Here is a 24,058-nt window from a genome sequence, read left to right as displayed (position 1 = left end):
TCTACCATCAACTACCATGTGTCCTTAAAAATAGCTATACATGTGACAATATTCTAAGCCAGTGGTTCTCGAGTTTTTTATTCTTAGCACCTCTTCATACCTTTAAAAATTATTGAGAACCCAAAACAGCTCCATCAACATTTGCCAACATTAGAAATTCAGCTAAAAATGTCTTAGCTTCCTTAACATTTATTAATTCATCTTAACAATAGTAAGCCTATTACACATTAGCATAAATAAAATATTTTATGCAAACGACTATATTTTCAAAAAAATTCATGAGAAGAATCCCATAGATCTCTTCAATGTCTGGTTTAATAAAAAACAACCTACCAAGTGGTCAGGTATGGTGGCTCATTCCTGTAATCACAGTACTTTGGGAGGCCAAGGTGGGTGGATTACTTGAGGTCAAGAGTTCCAAGACCAGCCTGGCCAACATGGTGAAACCCCATGTCTACTAAAAATGTAAAAATTAGCCAGGCATTATGGTGTGTGCCTGTTATCCCGGCTACTCAGGAAGCTGAGACAGGAAAATCGCTGGAACCCAGGAGGTGGCAGTTGAAGTGAGCTGAGATCCTGCTACTGCACCACTCCAGCCTGGGTGACACAGCAAGACTGTCTCAAAATACACACACACACACACTTCTCATATCTTTTTCTATGCTCAGTTTTTCTAAAATATTGTTTTGGTTGAAGCGTATGAAGAAGATTAAGTGTCACACAGTCATTGGAAATGGGAGAAGTATTTTAATGGCTGCTTCAAATAACTGTTAATATTCTTCTTTGATACTACACTAAAGTAGTATCAAAGTAATAACTATTATGTGACAAGTGATAGTTTTTTAGAAAGTTTGTTGCAACGTATAATCTAGTACCACACTTTGATGAACTTTCCCTACTCTGTTCCATTAAAAGCTACTGCTCTATCTTATTCACTGGAATTTTGTAACATTATACATCAGTTATTTAGCAAATATTGTCTTTCTGAGTTATACAGATTCCCCAAATGTTGAAGCATTTTATTATATAATATTTTTTAAAGTCATGTTTTTAGTATTTCTACCAATCTTACAGAAAAAAATCTAAACATTAGAAAATTGTCAAGCTCGTGGTGGCTCATACAAGTTTCCCAAACTTCTAGTTTTCCTGTGAAAGTTTAAATTATATCATTGGCAACAAATTCTATCAGTTCTTTCCCCAGAAGTGGCATACTCACTTTGCTCATTTTCAGTAAAACGTTTGCCAAATGCCCAAGTCTGAATAACCATAGTTTGTCAGTTGTTTTCAAATGAAAATGGTATTCCATGAAGAAAGCAGCCTATCCAACTCTCAATTCTATCATACACATTCTTACACAAGTCAACCATAAGCTTTCACAAGCAGCAGACATACCTAGGCATATTTCCCATATAATATTCCCAAAAGATGTTAAAAATATATATCCAAGGGTAAGGATTTATAAGTACAAGATTCTACTCCTTTGCCAAGGGCATTTTTTTTTACTTATGCTTTTATAGCAGTTATTTATTTTTATTTTACTCTCTAATTTTATTATTATTATGCTTTAAGTTCTGGGGTACATATGCCAAACATGCAGGTTTGTTACATAGATATACACGTGCCATGGCGGTTTGCTGCATCCATCGCCCTGTCATCTACATTAGGTATTTCTCCTAATGCTATCCCCTCCCCAGTCTCCCCACCCCCACAACAGGCCCCAGTGTGTGATGTTCCCCTCCCTGTGTCCATGTGTTTTCATTGTTCAACACCCACTTATGAGTGAAAACATGCGGTGTTTGGTTCTCTGTTCTTGTGTCAGTTTGCTGAGAATGATAGTTTTCAGCTTCATCCATGTCTCTGCAAAGGACATGAACTCATTCTTTCTTATGGCTGCATAGTATCACCAAGGATATTCTTAAGTGAAACTGGCATTATTTTTTTAATTGTGTAAGTGTGCAGCAGTGAAGACAGCAATGATTACTAGTACAGTTTGGGGCTGCTGCTTTGATTCATGGTGAGACGCCAGAAGTCTTATTGTTGTTTCTGTAGCATCAGTGTGAATAACACAGTGAATAAGGCAAATGATGTCTTAGTTTTATTAACATGGTTAATAAAAATGGGCACCCCCATGCCCAAGGGGTCTAGGAGACACCCCCAGAGATGTGCTGACCACACTTTGAGAATCACTGCTCCAAACATAGTTTACAGATGTTCATCACTGCTTAGAAACTACAAAAAAATATAAATCTCCCAACGCCTCTACTGTCATCTAGATTTAGATGTGATTAGTCATGAAATAGCCTTCAGTCAAAGCTTATAGGCTTATACTGATGAGATGATTATATGTTTCCAATCAAAGCAAATGAGGATTTCTGCTGAATTGATTTACCCTTTGGGAAACACGTTAAGTGGGATTCTCCTGTTTAAACAGAATGACAGTCTAAAAGTCTTAAATGTAACTGCTCTTCCAAATTTCAATTTGAATGGGGTTTAATGCACAGAATTTCATTATAAATTAAAAAATTAAGGAGAGAAAAAACAATATTTTTCATCCAACTTGATCATTTCTTTTCTCATTCAGTGACTATATTTTTTCATTTACAGAATTTCTATTTGGCTGTTTTCCAAATTCATCTGTTCCTTTTCTATGTTGTCTCATTGTTGCTTTGTAGATTCTCTTCTATCCTTCCTATCTTTGAACAGTTTATTTCTTGGGCTGTGAAGTCTGCCATTTACTGTGTCTGCTAACTCTCTGTTATGGCTGTTTCTTCATGTGATTTATAGTATTCTGTGCTATCTTTGGTGGGAATTATTTTCCACAAGAGTCTTGCATTTCCCGAGTTAACCTCTATGAGACTGTTCAGGGTTTGCCTCTGTTCTAGCCCTATGATTTCAGGACCATTTTAAGCTAATTTCTCAGGGTTTCTACATTTCATGGATCATGCCAATTTGGACCCCACAATTTCTAATGGCATCAGCCTGGGGAACTGATTTCTCTTGGGTGACTTTTTCCATCTGTGTTCCTGGCAGGCACTCAGTCTCCCGGCTAGCCCCCAGAGACTAGGTGCCTGCCAGGAACACAGATGGAAAAAGTCTGTATCCCCAAGGTAGAAGATAACTTTATTCTAGATTAGAGAAAAAGAGAAGACTGGACTGGGCTCCTACCCTATTGTGTGCCAATCATATCAGAACATCACATTTGCTCTCTGCACTGGCTCTTTTTCATTTCCCTCTCTCTCAAGAGACTTTGTCTTGACCCTACTTCTACCAACTGCAGTCACCCTCTTTCTCTGCTCTCCTTCACAGTAAAGCTCTTCCAAAGAATCATCTTTATTTGTAGGTTCCAAATTCTCTTCCCATTCTCTCATAAACCACTCTAAACATAATCTTTCCTAAGCATCTTCTAAGGTTACTTCTGTGAAGGTCACCATTAGCCTCTAGGCTAAATCCAGTGGTCAACTCTCTATTCTTATGTTACTCAATCTATCAGAAGTTTGTGGCACAGTTGGTCACTCCATTCTCCTTGATCACTTTCTTCACTTGGCTTTCAGGATTCCATAATCTCTTGGTTTTCTTCTTACTGGCCACTTCTCAGTTTCCTTTGCCGGCTTCTCATTTCCTCCTCAGTCTCGTAAAGATGGAGTACAAAACTCAGGGCTTGGTCCTTGGTCCTTTTCTCTCTTCCATCTATTTCTACTCCCTAACGGAGCTTATTCAGTATTAAAATTCTGCCTTTATTTATTTATTTTTTAGTTGTTATACTGTATTTTTAAATTTGTATTATTTTTATGATTGTATTTTTTATTGATGCTTAATAGATGTATATATTTCCAGGGTACGTGTAATATTTGATACATTACATAATGTATAATAATTAAATGGGGGGATTGGTATATCCATCACCTTACACAATTATCTTTTCTTTATGCTGGGAACATTTGAATAACACTGCCTATATTCTAAAGACTCTCAGAATATTTGACATCTTCAATTATACATCTAAGGGACATCTTAAACTATATATAACTAAATTTTAACTCCTGATGTTTCCCCTAAATAAGCTGCACCCCCACAACCTCCCCATTTCAGTTAATAACCACTTCTTTTTTGACTCCTCTCTTTTTCTCACAACTTACATACAATATCTGTAAAATCGAATGGCTCTACCTTCAAAATTTACTCAGAATCCAAGTACTTCTCATTACCTCCAGTGCTATCACACTGGTAAAAACTGCACCGTATTTCCATTATTATAATGGCCTCCTTAATTCATCTCCTTGTTTTCACACCCTTTTCTTCTTATCATCAATTCTCATAATAACAGCAAGAGCCATCCCTTTACAATGAAAATCAGATCATGTCACTCCTCTGGTCAAAACTCTACAATGACTCCCCGCTTCACTCACAGTAAAAGTTAGTCTTTACCCAGCCAAAAGGTCCTTTGTAATCTCCTTGTCCACCAGTCACCTCTTTGGAGATCCCCCTTGCAAGTCTGCCCCAAACTCATTCCACCCTAGCCACAAGAGACCTTGAGCGGTCCCTCAAACGTGTATCAAGCATGTTCCCATGGCCTGGAACACTTTCTCTCTATTTGCATGGTTAATTCCTCATTTAAGTACTTTGTTCAAATGTCACCTCATCAATGACGCCTGCCCTGACCACCCAAAATGTAGTTCAGATGTCAAGACTGATCCCACACACACCCACATCAAGAAGGTATGAAAGGGTGTACTGCTCACATAATGAGATCTACCAAGAAGATCTGCGCAGGTTCCCAAACAGGTGAGAAAATGTATGGAGAGAGCAAGGAAAAGAGACTGGCTCGGAGTTGCATGGTGGCTGGTGGGTGGCACTGGGGTAAGAGTTCCTGCACGTGGGCCAGGACTTACATGGTTTGAATTTCCCGCTAACACCAAAGGAGGGAACAGCTAGCTGGGCTTGCTTTTTTTTTTTTTTTTTTTTTGAGACGGAGTTTCGCTCTTGTTACCCAGGCTGGAGTGCAATGGTGCGATCTCGGCTCACCGCAACCTCCGCCTCCTGGGTTCAGGCAATTCTCCTGCCTCAGCCTCCTGAGTAGCTGGGATTACAGGCACGCGCCACCATGCCCAGCTAATTTTTTGTAGTTTTAGTGGAGACGGGGTTTCACCACGTTGACCAGGATGGTCTCGATCTCTTGACCTCGTGATCCACCCGCCTCGGCCTCCCAAAGTGCTGGGATTACAGGCGTGAGCCACCGCGCCCGGCCTAGCTGGGCTTTCTTATCTGCTTGCTCTGCTCGGGCGTGGGGCAGAGGAAGGGGAGTGGTCGGGCTTGAAAGCTGTCAGCCATTGAACATCAAAATGGAGTCACACTCTTTATTACAACCACAAAATTTTAAAATGGTAACACCTCCCCCTCCAACCTCTACTCCTTATATTCTCCACAGAACTTGTCATTTTTGTCCACACTCTGTAATTTACTTGTGTTCATAGTTTATTGTCAGCATGTTTATTATCTATTAGAATATAGGGCAAGATTTTGGTCAGTGTTGTTATATATTTTGTCTGGATTCTATATATGAGTATTGGGCCACTGATATGTCCCAGGAGCTTCGAACAGTGCCTAGCATATTGTAGGTGCACAAAATTATTTTTAAATAAATTAATGAATGGTAAAAAATTTGTGTATTATTAAATGAATCATTATTGAATCACCATTAGATGAATCATTATTGAATGTGTCAGAGGACCTCATGATAGAAGTGTTTATCACAAATAGCATGGGGAAATTCTTGAATGTAGATTTCCATATTATTAAATATGAAAAAAATCACTATATTATTTTTACCACTCTACCTGATTGCTTATATATCTGCGAGCATACGGATACATAAATTCTATTCTATGCATATTTAAATCTTTAGTGTCTAGATCAGGGCCTGGCAATGAGACAGTCAACAGATATTGGTTGACTAAATAAATAAATTGATGAACAAACTACATAAAAGAGCTGACAATAACAATTGCAGCACATTGAAATAATCAGCCACCCACAACAGCGTAATAGTTCAGTGCAATATGCTGCAAAAACTGTTACTTTTTCAAAATAGAGTTTGTTTTTAATATTTTAATTCAGTGTTTTAGAAAAAAATCACTCCATAGGTTTTATTTGTAAAAAGGTTTAGTCTTTTTAAAAAGTAAATTAAATGTATAAAAAAATGAAAGCATTGTTAATTTGTTCATTCTACATATGAAATTAAACAACCCAGCTGCGTGCCTTCATAAAATAATTGCTTTGTTGAGAACTGTAATTTTTTATTTTATTTTTTTGAGACAGAGTCTCACTCTTTCACCCAGGCTGGAGTGCGGGAGCGCAATCTAGGCTCATTGCAACATGTGCCTTCCGGACTCAAGTGATTCTCCTGCCTCAGCCTCTCAAGTAGCTGGGATCGCAGGCGCCCCCACAAAGCCTGGTTAATTTTTGTATTTTTAGTAGAGACAGGGTTTCACCATGTTGGCCAGGCTGGTCTCAAACTCCTGACCTCAAGTCATTTGCCCCCCCTTCAGCCTCCCAAAGTGCTAGGATTAAAGGCATAAGCCACCATGGCCAGCCAGAACTACAATTTTAAGTGTAATCATGTATGAAAACTTCCCTGAATAATAAAAAGCAAGTATGCTATGGATGTAGGAATTTCTAAAACTTACATAACACTTAAGTCCCTTTAACAAGCTAGGGTGAAGAAACTCTCTTCCAAGGTATCCCTCCCCTGTGCATAGGCAGACACACCTGTGTGCTGCCCGATGCCTCTGCAGAGCAGCTGCAGCCAGCTGAAGCCTGGCCTCCACCACAATCTCCAGCTCGCCAGCGGAGCACTGAGACAGGGTCTTGAGCCCTGGATGTTCCACCTCCGACAGAAGGATGTTTAGCCTGTCCTCAGCTTCCATTAGTAAAGTTGACTAAGGAAAGGATACCATATATCATGTGAATTCACAAATAATACAAATGATGTCTCCTTCTTCTTTAGCAAATATTTTTCACGTACTGAAAAGTAACAATGAATGGAAGACCAAAAAAGAACTCTGTATTTAATCATCAGAGAAGAAAATTCAGCAAAAAGTGAAAAGGCAACAGAAAATGAAAAGGAAAGTAAAAGCAAGCATAAGCATACATGACAGTGACCCCTTTTTGTAGGCACAGCTGGTGCTTACTAATCACAGTGGTTATGTCCTCTAAAGTTGTTGCACTGATTACTGGATACTGAAGCATTGCTCCTCGGGGAGATGCAGAAAAGTACCTGAGAGCCTCTGGTCACAACATTTTCATTAACTGCTCAATGCATAGCCTTGTTTAATGTGTGCTTATGGCTAAGGATATATAACAGCATATGTCACATATACTGTTAATTCACTAACCTTGAACTCACAGCCAATAGCATTCATATCTGAAGGAAGTTTATCTAACACACATAGTTTCTCCATAAGGGACACCACAGCATTCTTACACTTAGAAATGCTCGACAGCACTTCAGCACTATGCTGGAGAGTCATTGTAAATATTGACAAAAATGCAAAGGGCATGGTAATAAACAGACCATGAAAAGGACACTTGTTTACAGTATGACGGTGGCAACAAAAAGAGCATCTCCTTGTTCATCTCAGCTGGGAATGTGTGCATCGGGCAGCTCAAATTTTTCTATGCTCTGTGTGTGTTCACGGATAGCCAACTAAGTGCCAAGAGTATTGATTTTCAGATTACAGATAAATTTCAGTGGATCTGCAAATTAGCAAACACAGAATCTGTGACTAATGCGGACCAACTGTATTTCAAGTTAAAGTATGGTCACCTAGTTGGTAATGTGAAGATAATGATATTTTACAGTAGACAATCAATAGTAAATAACAACCTGACATGACAGAAGATAAAGAGACCAATCTTTCAAGTGACAGGCCTCTAAAAATGCATTTGTGCACAGTAGTGAATATTATAGAAATATTAGGGCAATTTAGTATAACGTTTAAGAACATGGATTTTGAATCAAAAAGATGTAGTCCTTCTCCTGGATCTGTATTCTGTTGGTTGTATGATGTTAGTCAAATTCTTAGACTGTCTAAGCCTCAGTTTTCTCATGGTTCAGCACAGCAAGATCAAAAATGGTTACCACCTACATCATAAAGTTATAGAAATTAAATAGTCATACAAAAGCTGTTGTTGCCATTGTCATCACTATTATTGGGAAATGATAAACAGGGCATGGAATACTCATATCACACCAAATGAATCATATTTTCTGAAGCACCTTAATCAGGTTGTGAAGTCAAAGCCTGTAACCACTAGACATCCACTTTTCTCATGAGGAGTAAACTCCATCTCTGGCTCCAACCCATTCTTATGCAAGAAGAGGTAACTGCTCTCACAAGAGCAAGCATGACTCTCAAAGTGGGCCCATCCAGGGACTAATACTGCATTTTGGTAACTAGCTTACTATAGTTTGAAAACAGTTTCAAACTTACCTTTAGCATGCTAAGAGTGACCTCATTGTTTGTAAGATGATAAAATGAACCTCCATCATTTTTTGAATATATCTCTATAAAGACACAAAATTTTGGAGGGACCAAGGATATCTATGGTTAGTTTAAATATTAATTCTAGGTTTATTTTATTTTATTTTGAGACATAGTCTGGCTCTGTCACCCAGGCTGGAGTGCAGTGGCAAAATCTCACACTACAACCTTCGCCTCTTGGGCTCAAGCCTTCTCACCTCAGCCTCCCGAGTAGCTAGGACTATGGGTACACACCAACACACCCAGCTAATTTTTGAATTTTTTGTAAAGATGGATTTTTTGTAAAGATGTTGCCCAGGCTACTCTTGAACTCCTGAGCTCAAGTGATCCAGCTGCCTCAGTCTCCCAAAGTGCTGGGATTATACACCCCAAAGTGACCTTCTGGTCTTCCCTTTCAAATCTTTTTGACTCCACCTTCAAGGCATATCCAGAATCTGGCTACTTCTCACCACCTCCACTGCTACTACTCTTGTTGAAGCCATCATAAGCTCTAACTTGAATAATTCAATAGCCTTCTAAAAGGAAATATGATTATACTCCTATAATTATTCACCCTTTTAGTTCCCCTAACCCCATAGCCTAACCTAGTTTCAATACAGAAACCAGAGTTAGGCTTTAGAAACTTTTAGCTCTTCCTCTTAAAACTTTTCCAATGGTGTTCCAACTCACTCAGAATAAAAGACAAATCTTTTTATTATGACCTTCAAAGCCTTCCATAATCACTCTGTTATCTCCTTGACAGCATCTCCTAGAACTTTCACCTTTGTTCACTCTGCTTCAGCCACACTGGGCTCCAGCTGTTCCTCAAGCATGCCAGATGCACACCCATCTCAGGGTCTCAGTATTTGTTCCCTTTACCTAGAATACGCTTCCTCAGAAACTCACATCTCATTCCCCTTCCTCTTTTAGACATGTGCTCAAATGTCATCTGTTTAGTAAGACTCTTCCTGACAATGCTATTTCAAATTACACCCACTCCTGCACTCCCTACCCCCTTTCCTGCTTTCCAAAGCACTTGTTACCATGTAACCCACAATACCTTTATTCATTTGATTTATTGTATTTTTCTATCATAACAAGTTTTAAGATAGTATTTTTGTGTTTATTTTCACTGTTAGATTCTCAATTCTCAAATAACATAGGAGCTAACAAATATTTTTCAGTTATAAAATCAAATTAACTATTTTATTAACACAGGAAGCCAGGAAAATCAGTAGTACAAAACAGAGCATTAAGAATCATATCCTATTTCACTTAACATAATGTCCTCCAGTTCTATCTATGTTGCTACAAATGACAGGAGTTCATTCTTTTTTATGGCTGAATAATATTCCATTGTGTTATATACCATATTTTCTTTATCCATTAATCCATTGCTGGACACTTAGGTTCCATACCTTGGCTATTGTTAGCACCCCTGCCCAGGGCTCACTAAAATTATTCAAACTAAAATTATTCAGATACTAAGCCTGTTCACCCTGCTTTTACTCAATCCACTTGCATAGCAACCACCATAAAAGTTCTTGCTCATGTTTTCCTCCCACTGTCCTCTGCCTCCTGAGACACAGCCTAGCTTCCCTGAGTGCCCTTCTCCCACCGCTGTGTTATGCGCCCTTCCTCTTGGAAACTGTAACTGTTTTCTCAATGGCAGTCATCTGATCTGTTGGTCTCATCATACCTGAATAATGAAACTTACATTTTAAATTAGAGGCCTCAGTATTACTCTGTTATCAAAACTAGACAAAGACACTACAAGAAAACTACAGACAAATGTCTCTTGAGTATGAATGCAACCATCTTCAACAAAATGCTAGCAAACAGAATCTAACAGGTAAAAAGAATTACAGGGTGAGCGCAGTGGCTCACACCTGTAATCCCAGCACTTTGGGAGGCAGAGGCAGGCGGATCACTTGAGGTCAGGAGTTCGAGACTAGCCTGGCCAACATGGTGAAACACTGTCTCTACTGAAAATGCAAAAAATTAGCTGGGCATGGTGGCAGGTGCCTGTTGTCCCAGCAACTTGGGAGGCTGATGCAGGGGAATCACTAGAACCCAGAGGCAGAGGTTGCAGTGAGCCAAGCTCCTAAACCCACTCCATCCCCACATCCTAACCCTTTGGTCAAGTTCACCAATGGCCTGCACTTGGCTAAATCCAAGCTCACACCACTGCACTCCAGACTGGAAGAGAGAATGAAACTCCGTCTACAAAAAAATTATAAACCATGATTAAGTGGCACTTATCCCAAGAATGTAAGATTGGTTAAATAACCAAAAATCAATTAATGTAATACACCATATCAATAGAATAAAAAGCAAGAACCATATAATCACCCAATAGATGCAGATAGAGCATTTAATAAAATTCAACACCTTTTCATGATAAAAATCACTTGACAAACTAATAGAAGAGAAATTGCTCAACCTGATAAAGGATATCTATGGAAAAACCCACAGTTAAAACATCATGCTGAATAGTGAAAATCACTATTTTTAAGGCAACATCTAATACAATTGGAAATTACCCTATGGCCCATAAATCCCATCCATGGGGTATATGCCCCACAGAAAGATACGCTATGCCATGTGGGTATATAGCACTGCAGCAATATTCCTTGGAAATGAAGTGCATGTGCAGCAATGGAGGTACACATTCCTTCTTATTCAGTCTTTCCTCTATTGCTGCACTGCACATGCACTTCATTTCCAAGGAACATTCATGGGGGATGTTCATGGCCTAGAATACTATACAGTCAATACAGTGGACCAAAGCAAAGCAGTAGACTTGGAGTGATTTCAGTGAAGTTTTTCTGCATGGGAAATACCAGATGCAGAAAAATGTGAATGTACCATTTTGTAAATGGTATATTTACAAAATACATGATAGAATTTATAATTTATTTACAAAATGGTATATTTACAAATATAACAAATTATAAATTTATTATAAATTTGTAATCATGTAAATAAATTATAAGTTCTATTATGTATGTGTAAATATGATAGTGCATTATATATATGATAGTGCATTATATATAAAGTGTATGAATATGGATATATATATAAACAGGGATATATATATATATATGTGCATACACCTAGACATAGTACATAAGCGTGTCATTATATGAGCACAGAGAAAACTGTGGAGGAATATATACTAGATCATTTATATAGATTAGTGGGGGCAGTGACAGTAGTTAGGGATAGGAAGGAGAAAGGGAAATAAGCAAAAATTAAAACAATTACCGTTCAAGTTTGGTAGGTTTGGTTTGCTCCTGTCAGTAATTACTGTTTTCAGTTTATTTTCTGGGACACAATTTATTGTTGCAGCCACACTTAGGAAAAAGTATGCTTTAACAAAATAAAACTTATTTGAGAGATGCGGTTGGTCAATTGTAATCAGAATGGCAGGCAAGCCTTTATTTCTTAATTCATCAATTGCCTAAAACATGGAAAAAAGGAAAAAGAGCAAATTAGAGAAATATTTTTTTCAGGTATTATTAGCTTCATTGTTTTGCAGTCCATATTTGGTGTTGGATGAAGGGATATAGGGCTGGGCATGGGATATCGTAAATGGGAGGTCTATTGAGAGAGACATGTAACATCAGAACCATCTGAACAGTTCAACAATGCTTCTGTAGTTCCCCACCAATTTCTGACCTGTGCCTCATGAAGCCAGCTCTGCCATCGTGGCAGAGTAAACCTGGTGCTCAGAGTGAAGGATGGGATACTTTAACAAAACAGACAAACTGAAAGCTCATTAGCCACGCCACACACATCGGCCACTCTCCTATAATGTGAGTAATCAGAGCTACTACGATAGGAAAAGGAAAAGATGGGCAGACAAGCAATCTCCCTACCCTGCTTAGAGTACACGGTCAATCATTAGAACCCCTTCTTTTTTTTTTTTCCCATTTATTTATTTTATTGCATTTTAGGTTTTGGGGTACATGTGAAGAACATGCAAAACTGTTGCATAGGAACACACGTGGCAGTGTGATTTGCTACACCCTCAACCCCCTGGGCCCTCACCTAAGCAAACGCACTTCCTTAGCAAAATCACAGCTCCAACTCTGAAATCCAACTCTGTGCCCTCTTAGGGCCTGCATCCCTGGAGAAAATCAGGCAAACTATACAAATAGTTCCATGTGAATTACCCAACCAAACCTCAGCACTGCCTGATAATATTTTGATATTTTGCCAGTCCGTTCACTCTCTCTCTTTCTTAAACAACCATTTTACATCTTTCTTTCCTCTAAATTCTAACCCTTCTTTCCCTGTTCTCTTTCCAGTCAGTGACCTTGCTTCCTCCACTTCACTAGGAAAAAACTTAAGCAGTCAGAGTAGAGCATGCTTCTCCATCTGTTTCACACACCTGAGTATCTGCCCCCCACAGCTCTACCTTCCTTTCTGCTACCCAAGGCTGGCATCACCATTTAGGCCATCATTCCCTCCTCCAATGGCCTACTCAGCCATTCTTTCCTAAATCATAAATATGCCACTCTCTACAGAAACATTCCAATCAGCACACAGCCATGCTTCATCTCCTCAATTTTAACAATCCAAAAACTCTCTATATCCCAACTTCCCTATCCAGCCACTACCCTGTTCTTCGCTCCCCTTCACAGCAACACTCTGAAAGAATTCTAGTTTCTCTCCTTTCATTTGCTCCTAAACCCACTGCATCCCTACATTCAAACCCTTTGGTCAAGTTCACTGATGGCCTGCACTTGACTAAATCCAATGTTCAACTATCAGTCTTCTGATCTGATGTCATTATTTTATATGCCAATTAAACTATCACATGCGATCAACTGTAAATTGCATTCTGATTTCAGAGACATTAAATGTAAAAAAAAAAAAATGCATGTTTAAGACTCAGTGAATTATTGTACTTGATTCATCATCAAAATTTGATACTACTGATCACTCACTCTTTCTGAACATGCTTTCTCCTCTTGGCTTTCAGGCCACCACACTCCCTTGGTTTCCTTCTTACCCTACTGGCCTCTCCTTTTCTGTCTTCTTTAGCAAAATCGCAGCTCCTACTGAACCAACTTGCTGGTTCCTCTTCTTCTGCTATACCTCTTAATATTTGACTGTCCTGGAACCCAGTGCTCTTCTTCCTCCTCACTCCTTCCCCTTAGGTGATCTTAATCAGGCTCATGGTTTTAGCTTCATCTGAAGGCTGATGAAATCACAGCTTCTGTGTAACTCCAACCTCTCTTCTGAACTCCAAATTCACAGAATCAATTTCTGACTCAACTCTTCCACTTGGATGCCTAACAGATATCTCAAACTCAACATCTCTCAACTCATTATCTCCAGCACACACACAGACACACAAAACGTAGGCTGTTTGAGGTTTGGGAATTTGTATTGTGGTTGACTGAGATATTTGATTGACGGCATCAGAACAGTACCTGGCACATGGTGGGCTCTAGGGTTTGGGAAAAGTAATCCCTTTATGGCATAAATCCATCAGGACATACTTCTGCTCAAAAGTCTCCAGTGGCTCTTCATTTTGCTCAGATAACAGCCTAGTTACAATGGCCCTACAACCCCTTCACAATTTGACCTCTCTAACCTTATCTCCTACTGCTTCCCATCATTCACCCAGCTCCAGCCACACTGGCTTAGATGTCCCTCGCCAAGCTAGGCAATCTTGACTCAGGGCCTTTGCACTTACCTTTCCCTCTTTTTAGATTGTTCCTTTTCCAGATTTCATATGACTTGCACCTTTAGCTGTTTCAGGTCTATTCACAAAAGCCACTTCAGTGAAGACTAACCTGATTACCCCATTTAAAATTACCATCTCCAACATAGCCCCATGCTCCCAATTCACTTTATGCATAGTTCCATTTATTTTCTCCCATAGCATGGTTCTCCTTCTAATGCACTATATAACTTACATATTATTATGTATTTACTTTTATATCATAGTTATTACTAGTCTTGCCCATTAAAATACAAGCTCCATAAGAGCTTAGAGTTTGTCTGTATTGTTGATTGACTAATGTTGATTGACAGCATCAGAACTAATGTTGATTGGAAGCCTATTGCTTTGCACACAATAGACTCTTGATTTTATTTGTAGAATTAATACATAAGGCAGATGTTGGGGCTATCTATTCTGGGGGGAAAAAAAAGAAAAACTATTTGCCTTATGTGAACAAAAAAAAATTCCATTGTTTGAAAGAGCTTGAAGGATGAAACTTCAGATTGGTTGGGAGAAGGTTTCTCTTTTCTTTTCTCTCCACAGCAAACAGTGATTTAATGAGCCTTGACAATTACACACAAACACTTGAGGATCAAAAGAAGATTAATTAGTAATACTATTTAACACTCCCTTCTTTCCCTTTATGTAAAAAAAAAAAAACCATAAAGCATAATCTGAAGAGTCTTAAGCAGACCAACGGTACTGTTTTAACTAATTAGCTAATAGAAACTGAGTGTCCATTATACCATTAGTCTCTTTTTGCATAAGAAGAAATCATCAGACAGACATTCTTTTTATACCAAAAACCACTCCCTAAGGAAGTATTTTAGGATGCCCCGGCATTTAAGATGGGAAAGAAATAAATATTCTTATACATCCCAAGGTCTTGGAACACTAAAATGAAATATGAATATGTATTTCTATCTTCCTAATACCAAGTTCAGGCAAATTGCTTATAAATTAAAACAAATTTTTAGGAAAAAGAAAAAAACAATGAATCATCTGAAGGATAATTAAAAGTGAACTCTGTGGAATAAAATGCACAGTAATAGAAAAGTAATAAGATTACATTTAATAAAAGTTAGATATATTCCTATTAAAATTGTGGAAGACAAAAATAAAGCAATTTTGAGGAAATATCTCTCAAAATTATTTAATTAAAAATATATATCTTGCTTAATGCTGTTCCTAGCAGTTAAAAAAATAAAAAAAAAAAGCATGTGTATCTATCTGCATTAACTGCCAGCTGGTTCTATGAACTCCTTCTCCATCCATAGCCCCCCATTAACAATGGTTGTGCCACAGCTCTTCTGCTCTTACATTTTCCAGGAGAGACAGGCTGTCAATACCCCTAAGGCTTTTTTTCTCCCCATTTATTTATTTTATTGCATTTTAGGTTTTGGGGTACATGTGAAGAACATGCAAAATTGTTGCATAGGTACACACGTGGCAGTGTGATTTGCTGCCTTCCTCCCCATCACCTACATCTGGCATTTCTCCCCTTGCTATCTCTCCCCAGCTCCCCACCCTCCACTGTCCCTCCCCTATTTCCCCCCAACTGACCCAAGTGTGTAGTGCTCCCCTCCCTGTGTCCGTGTGTTCTCATTGTTCAACACCCGCCTATGAGTGAGAACATGCGGTGTTTGATCTTCTGCTCTTCTGTCAGTTTGCTGAGAATGATGGTTTCCAGGTTCATCCATGTCCCTACAAAGGACCCAAACTCATCGTTTTTGATGGCTGCGTAATATTCCATGGGATATATGTGCCACATTTTCCCTATCCAGTCTATCGTTGATGGGCATTTGGGTTGGTTCCAGGTCTTTGCTATTGTAAACAGTGCTGCAATGAACATTCGTGTGCACGTGTCCTTACAGTAGAACGATTTGTAATCCTTTGGATATATACCCAGTAATGGGATTGCTGGGTCAAATGGAATTTCTATTTCTAGGTCTTTGACGAATCGCCACACTGTCTTCCACAATGGTTGAACTAATTTACACTCCCACCAACAGTGCAAAAGTGTTCCTATTTCTCCACATCCTCTCCAGCATCTGTTGTCTCCAGATTTTGTAATGATCGCCATTCTAACTGGTGTGAGATGGTATCTCAATGTTGTTTTGATTTGCATTTCTCTGATGAACAGTGATGATGAGCATTTTTTCATATGTTTGTTGGCCTCATGTATGTCTTCTTTTGTAAAGTGTCTGTTCATATCCTTTGCCCACTTTTGAATGGGCTTGTTTGTTTTTTTCTTGTAAATCTGTTTTAGTTCTTTGTAAATTCTGGATATCAGCCCTTTGTCAGATGGGTAAACAGCAAAAATTTTTTCCCATTCTGTTGGTTGCCGATTCACTCTAATGACTGTTTCTTTTGCTGTGCAGAAGCTGTGGAGTTTGATTAGGTCCCATTTGTCTATTTTGGCTTTTGTTGTCAATGCTTTTGGTGTTTTGGTCATGAAGTCCTTGCCTACACCTATGTCCTGAATGGTTTTGCCTAGATTTTCTTCTAGGGTTTTTATGGTGTTAGGTCTTATGTTTAAGTCTTTAATCCATCTGGAGTTAATTTTAGTGTAAGGTGTCAGGAAGGGGTCCAGTTTCTGCTTTCTGCACATGGCTAGCCAGTTTTCCCAACGCCATTTATTGAACAGAGAATCCTTTCCCCAATGCTTGTCTTTGTCTGGTTTGTCAAAGATCAGATGGTTGTAGATATGTTGCGTTGCCTCTGAGACCTCTGTTCTGTTCCATTGGTCTATATCTCTGTTTTGGTACCAGTACCATGCTGTTTTGATTACTGTAGCCTTGCAGTATAGTTTGAAGTCCGGTAGTGTGATGCCTCCCACTTTGTTCTTTTTGCTTAGAATTGACTTGGCTATGCGGGCTCTCTTTTGGTTCCATGTGAAGTTTAAGGTGATTTTTTCCATTTCTGTGAAGAATGTCATTGGTATCTTGATGGGGATAGCACTGAATCTGTAAATTACTTTGGGCAGTATGGCCATTTTCACGATATTGATTCTTCCTAACCATGAACATGGAATGTTTCTCCATCTGTTTGTGTCCTCTCTTATTTCGCTGAGCAGTGGCTTGTAGTTCTCCTTTAAGAGGTCTTTTACGTTCCTTCTTAGTTGTATTCCTAGGTACTTTATTCTCTTTGTGGCAATTGTGAATGGAAGTTTGTTCTTGATTTGGCTCGCTTTAAGTCTGTTATTGGTGTATAGGAATGCATGTGATTTTTGCACATTGATTTTGTATGCTGAGACTTTGCTGAACTTGCTTATCAGTTTCAGGAGATTTGGGGCTGAGACGATGGGGTCTTCTAGATATACAATCATGTCATCTGCAAATAGAGACAATTTGACTTGCTCCTTTCCTATTTGAATGCCCTTTATTTCTTTTTCTTGCCTGATTGCTCTGGCTAGAACTTCTAGTACTATATTGAATAGCAGTGGTGAGAGAGGGCATCCTTGTCTGGTGCCACATTTCAAGGGGAATGCTTCCAGTTTTTGCCCATTCTGTATGATATTGGCTGTTGGTTTGTCATAAATAGCTTTTATTATTTTGAGGTACGTTCCATCAATACCTAGCTTATTGAGGGTTTTTAGCATAAAGGGCTGTTGAATTTTGTCAAAGGCCTTCTCTGCATCAATTGAGATAATCAGGTGGTTTTTGTCTTTGGTTCTGTTTATGTCGTGAATTACGTTTATAGACTTGCGTATGTTGAACCAGCCTTGCATCCCCGGGATGAAGCCTACTTGATCATGGTGGATAAGCTTTTTGATGTGCTGTTGCAATCGGTTTGTCAGTATTTTATTGAAGATTTTTGCATCTATATTAATCATGGATATTGGCCTGAAGTTTTCTTTTCTTGTTGAGTCTCTGCCGGGTTTTGGAATCAGGATGATGTTGGTCTTATAAAATGATTTGGGAAGAATTCCCTCTTTTTGTATTGTTTGGAATAGTTTCAGAAGGAATGGTACCAGCTCCTCCTTGTATGTCTGGTAGAACTCGGCTGTGAACCCGTCTGGACCTGGGCTTTTTTTGGGTGGTAAGCTCTTAATTGCTGCCTCAACTTCAGACCTTGTTATGGGTCTGTTCAGGGTTTCGGCTTCTTCCTGGTTTAGGCTTGGCAGGAGGCAAGTGTCCAGGAATTTATCCATTTCTTCCAGGTTTATTAGTTTATGTGCATAGAGTTGTTTGTAATAATGTCTGATGATGGTTTGAATTTCTGTGGAATCTGTGGTGATATCCCCTTTATCGTTTTTTATTGCATCAATTTGGTTATTCTCTCTTTTCTTTTTTATTAATCTGGCTAGTGGTCTGTCTATTTTGTTGATCTTTTCAAAAAAAACCAGCTCCTGGATTTATTGATTTTTTTGAAGGGTTTTTTGTGTCTCTATCTCCTTCAGTTCTGCTCTGATCTTAGCTATTTCTTGTCTTCTGCTAGACTTTGAGGTTTTTTGATCTTGCTCCTCTAGCTCTTTCAGTTTTGACGATAGGGTGTCAATTTTTGATCTCTCCTTGCTTCTCATGTGGGCACTTATTGCTATATATTTTCCTCTAGAGACTGCTTTAAATGTGTCCCAGAGATTCTGGTATGTTGCATCTTCATTCTCGTTGGTTTTGAAGAACATCTTTATTTCTGTCTTCATTTCATTGTTTATCCAGTCAACATTCAAGAGCAAGTTGTTCAGTTTCCATGAAGCTGTGCGGTTCTGGGTTAGTTTTTTCAATTCTGAGTTCTAACTTGATTGCATTGTGGTCTGAAAAACTGTTTGTTACAATTTCCGTTCTTTTGCATTTGCTGAGGAGTGATTTACTCCCAATTATGTGGTCAATTTTAGAGTAGGTGTGAGGTGGTGCTGAGAAGAATGTATATTCTGTGGATTTGGGGTGGAGAGTTCTGTAAATGTCCATTAGGTTTGCTTGGTCCAGGTATGAGTTCAAGTCTTGGATATGCTTGTTAATTTTCTGTCTGGTTGATCTGTCTAATATTGACAATGGGGTGTTAAAGTATCCCACTATTATTGTGTGGGAGTCTAAGTCTCTTTGTAAGTCATTAAGAACTTGCCTTATGCATCTGGGTGCTCCTGTATTGGGTGCGTATATATTTAGGATCGTTAGCTCTTCTTGTTGCATTGATCCTTTTACCATTATGTGATGTCCTTCTTTGTCTCTTTTGATCTTTGTTGCTTTAAAGTCTAATTTACCAGAGATGAGAATGGCAACTCCTGCTTTTTTTTGCTCTCCATTTGCTTGGTAAATCTTCCTCCATCCCTTTATTTTGAGCCTTTGTGTATCCTTGCATGCGAGATGGGTTTCCTGGATACAGCACACCGATGGGTTTTGGCTTTTTATCCAGTTTGCCAGTCTGTGTCTTTTGATTGGGGCATTTAGTCCATTTACATTTAGGGTTAATATTGTTATGTGCGAATTTGATACTGACATTTTGGTGCTAGCTGGGTGTTTTGCCCTTTAGTTGAGCTGGTACTTGTTGTTCCTTTATACGTGTAGAGCCTCTTTCAGGAGCTCTTGTAGAGCTGGCCTGGTGGTGATGAAATCTCTGAGTACTTGCATGTTCCCAAAGGATTTTATTTTTCCTTCACTTATGAAGCTTAGTTTGGCTGGATAGGAGATTCTGGGTTGAACGTTCTTTTCTTTAAGGATGTTGAATATTGGCCCACACTCTCTTCTGGCTTATAGGGTTTCTGCTGAGAGATCTGCTGTGAGTCTGATGGGCTTCCCTTTGTGGGTAACCCGACCTTTCACTCTGGCTGCCCTTAGTATTTTCCCCTTCATTTCATCCCTGGTGAATCTGACAATTATGTACCTTGGGGTTGCTCTTCTTGACGAATATCTTTGTGGTGTTCTCTGTATTTCCTGGACTTGAATGTTTGCCTTCCTTGCTAGGTTGGGGAAGTTTTCCTGGATAAGTTTTCCAGCTTGGATTCATTCTCTTCCTCGCATTCAGGTACGCCTATCAAATGTAGATTAGGTCTTTTCACATAGTCCCACATTTCTTGGAGATTTTGTTCATTCCTTTTTACCCTTTTTTCTCCAGTCTTTCCTTCCTGTTTTATTTCATTGAGTTGATCTTCAACCTCTGATATCCTTTCTTCTGCTTGGTCAATTCGGCTGTTGATACTTGTGCATGCTTCGCGAAGTTCTCGTGTTGCATTTTCCACCTCCATCAATTCACTTATATTCCTTTCTATTTTGTCCATTCTCGTTAGCATTTCGTCAAATCTTTTTTCAAGGTTCTTAGTGTCTTTGCTTTGGGTTAGAACATGTTCTTTAAGTTCACAGAAGTTTCTTACTACCCACCTTCTGAAGTCTGATTCTGTCATTTCATTACACTCGTTCTCCCTCCAACCTTGTTCTCTTGCTGGTGAGGAGTTGTGATCCCTTGTAGGAGGAGAGGTGTTCTGGTTTTGGGTGTTTTCATCCTTTTTGCGCTGGTTTCTTCCCATCTTTAAGGATTTATCCACCTGTCGACTTTGTAGTTGCTGGCTTTCAGATTGGGTCTCAAATCTTTCAGATTGATGTTCTGTTTGTTGATGGTGAGGTTACTTCTGTTTCTTGGTTTTCCTTCTGACAGTCTGGCCCCTCTGCTGTAGGTCTGCTGAGGTTCACTCCAGGACCTGCTTGCCTGGGGTTCACCTGCAGCAGCTCCTGAACAGCAAGGGTTGTTACCAGTTTTCTTCTGCTATCTTTGTCCCAGAAGGATACCCGCCTAGTGTCAATCTGATCTCTCCTTTATGAGGTGTCTCTTTGGATATATAGGGGTCAGGGAGCTGCTTGAGGAGACGGTCTCTTCTTTATAGGAGCTCAAATGGTGAGCTGTGAGCTCTGTTGTTCATTCAGAGCTGCTGGGCAGGTACATTTAGGTCTGCTGCAGCAGAACTCACAAACTGCTTTTTGTTCCCAGGTGCTCTGTCCCAGGGATTTAGGGCTTTATGAGTTTCGGTTATGCTGCTGCCTTCTCTTTTTTTTTTTTTTTCCTTCAAAGCTGTCCTGCCCAGCAAGGAGGCAGCCTAGTCACTGCCTGCCTGTAGAGGCTTTGCTGAGCTGCTGTGGGCTCCGTTCAGCTGCCAAGTGAACTTCCCTGCAATCCTGTTTATATGGGTGTAGTTAGAACTGCTTTGGCGATGGTGGCCCGCCTCTGTTGAGGTGGAGTCTCTCTGCAGTGGCAGGTTGCCTTGGCAATGGTGGGCTGCCTCAGCAATAGCGGGTTGCCTTGGCAACGGCGGGCTGCCTCAGCATTGGCTGACTACCTCTGTAGTGGTGGGCTGCCTCGGTGATGGCGGACGCCCCTCCCCCACAGAGCTGGACCATCCCGGGTTCAGCTGCACTTGCTGTGAACCTCTCAATCCAGAGTTTCTGGTTGCTGTTCTTTTGTGGGGGTGGGACCAGCCGAGCCTGATCGCCTGCCTCCCTGCCTCAGAGCCTTTTTTAAGTTGGTGTTCTAGTCGCCTGTTGAAGAAGCGCCGGGGTCTGTTTGTTTTCCCCTGCGGCCACTCACTGCGCTGGCTTAAAGAGCAGCGCTGAGGTTTGTGGCGCTTTTTTTTTTTTTTTTTTGCCCTGGAATCTACTGTCCTGGCTCTCTGCTCAGTCCCCTTTTTAAACAGACAAATGGGTGACTTCCTGTGGCTCCAATCACCAGCCAAAAGGGCACCCGGACCGGTGTATTTTGTACGGAGAACCGCTGCTCTGGGGCGCCGACAAAGCAGCCGCGTGGGGCAAAGCAGTGGCGCCGGCCAGCACAGCTGCGCTGGCCGAAACAGCCGCGCTGGTGACCTGTGGAGCTCCTCCACCTGGGAATTTCCTAGTCTGTAGGCAATAAAAATGTGGTGTCCACTCACCCTCTGCGCTTTCACTGGGAGCTGCAATCCTGAGCTGTTCCTAAACGGCCATCTTGGATCCTCCCCCACCCCTAAGGTTTTTTTAAAATTATTGTTTCAAGATATTCACATACTACCATTCACCTATTTAGATGGGCACTCGAATCCTCTTTTGGTAAAAGATACTGGGAAACCAGAGGAGCTGCTTATGAAATGTCAAATGGAAACATTCCAAACCACTGACTGACAGACAATCTCAGTGCTAGGAAAAAATAATATGAGTGAAAACTATTGCATATGTGGGCGATGGCAAAATGTAGAAAATCCTTTTCTTACAAAGTCAGCCATTACATTCTAGGTAATCAAGATGAATATTAAGTTTACAGATCCCTGGCACAGTCAGATGAACAAACTAAATACAAATCTATAATTGAGAAACAGGATCAGTAATGGCTATTTGCCCAACCTGAAAACCAGATCAGTTTGATCCAGTCCTACCTCTAATCTCAGAATTTTGAGATAAAACCTCATTACTAAAAATAGAAAAAAAGGCCAGGAGGGAGCTCATGCCTGTAATTCCAAAATTTTGGGGGGCCAAGGAGGGTGGATTGCTTGAGCCCAGGAGTTTGAGGCCAGGCTGGGCAACATGATGAGACCCTGTTTCTACAAAAAAATACAAAAATGAGCCAAGTATGATGGCACATTCCTGTGTTCACAACTACTCAGGAGTTTGAGGTGGGAGGATCACCTCAGTTCCAGGAGGTCAAGGTTACAGTGAGCCATGATAGTGCTACTGCCCCCCAGCTTGGGTGACAGAGTGAAACCCTGTCTCAAACAAAAAAGAATATTATATAGCAGATTTTCAGAATCAAAGAGTATATCAGCCAAATAGATTAGAATGACTCAAAAATTATCCACACTTAGGAAAACATGTTTATAAAATATTATTATCCTTACCTGCATATTTTCTTTACTGGTAAGAGGTTTTCCTGAGTCAAATGATTGAAATAGCTGTCAAAATACAAAATAGTAACAGCAAGAACAAGATTATTTGAGTATTCTTTTAAACATTTAATGTGTTCTAAAATAATTTTAATTATCATTTTTATTGAAAAAGTAATATATGCTCTAGTCAGAAAAGATATAGTATAAAGAAAGTAAAAATCATACATAAGTCAACTTCCTTTAAGAAATACAATTATAGTCATTTTTCCTACTAAATTCTTTTGGCTCACTTTTTAAATTTAAAAAAATAGATTTGTATTCCACGTTCACTAATATTACATCATAATTTTCTTCCCATACCGTTATTTGTAAACTTCAGTCTAACTAGTAGGTGATATTCTATCCCATGAATGTAGCCTAATAACCTCCTTCGTATTGTTGGACATCTCAGGGAGCTACTTCCCCATCATTATTCCATCGTTCGGCCCTAGTTTAAATAACACTGATAACTATTTTGTCTATATTTCTGATTATTGTCTTAGGATAGATTCCTAGAAGCAGAATTCCTGGGTCAAAAGATAGGAATATACTGAGAAAATTGAAAGAGTCTGGCTCAATTTACACTCCCACCCGCATTGTATGAAAATGTCAGAATTATTGCACTGTTAAAAACATTGAGTATTATCACTTAAAAACATCTTTATCCATTTGAAATAAAATTGTATGGCTATTCAGAATAAATATTTTTGGTTGTTTTTTCCCCTTTTTTGGTGTATTACTTGTTATCATATTTGGCTCTAAATATAATGTTGCATTGGGAAACATTTAGATTATTTGCCACAGGAGGCTGACATGTCTAGTAGGATGCATCTCTCTTGGTACAGAGGCCCTTTTTAAAGTATGCCCACTGGTAAAATCCAAAAGTGATGCCCTCTGCCCCTCCCTCATCCCCCTTGGTCACCAGGAAGTCACCAACAGCTTCCATGGACAGGCTGCTCACAGGTAGATGGTATTCTACTC

At 39.6% G+C, this 24,058-nt stretch overlaps 1 protein-coding gene across 3 annotated transcripts in view; it reads right to left on the bottom strand.

The window, feature by feature from the left end:
- Positions 1-24,058, bottom strand: part of CFAP54 (cilia and flagella associated protein 54) — a 369,697-nt gene that overhangs the window by 155,069 nt on the left and 190,570 nt on the right. For all 3 annotated transcript variants that reach the window (XM_032298598.1, XM_032298601.1, XM_032298604.1), the window contains 4 exons: positions 23,051-23,104; positions 11,787-11,982; positions 8,490-8,563; positions 6,766-6,935 (listed from right to left, as the gene is read on the bottom strand). In XM_032298598.1, coding sequence (XP_032154489.1) covers positions 6,766-6,935; positions 8,490-8,563; positions 11,787-11,982; positions 23,051-23,104 — 494 coding nt within the window. The remainder of the gene's footprint in view (positions 1-6,765; positions 6,936-8,489; positions 8,564-11,786; positions 11,983-23,050; positions 23,105-24,058) is intronic.

This window comes from Sapajus apella, unplaced genomic scaffold (assembly GCF_009761245.1).
Source record: "Sapajus apella isolate SASKATOON/1434 unplaced genomic scaffold, GSC_monkey_1.0 scaffold2, whole genome shotgun sequence".
NCBI classification, from domain to species: domain Eukaryota; kingdom Metazoa; phylum Chordata; class Mammalia; order Primates; family Cebidae; genus Sapajus; species Sapajus apella.
This window is presented reverse-complemented; position numbering and strand designations above follow the sequence as displayed.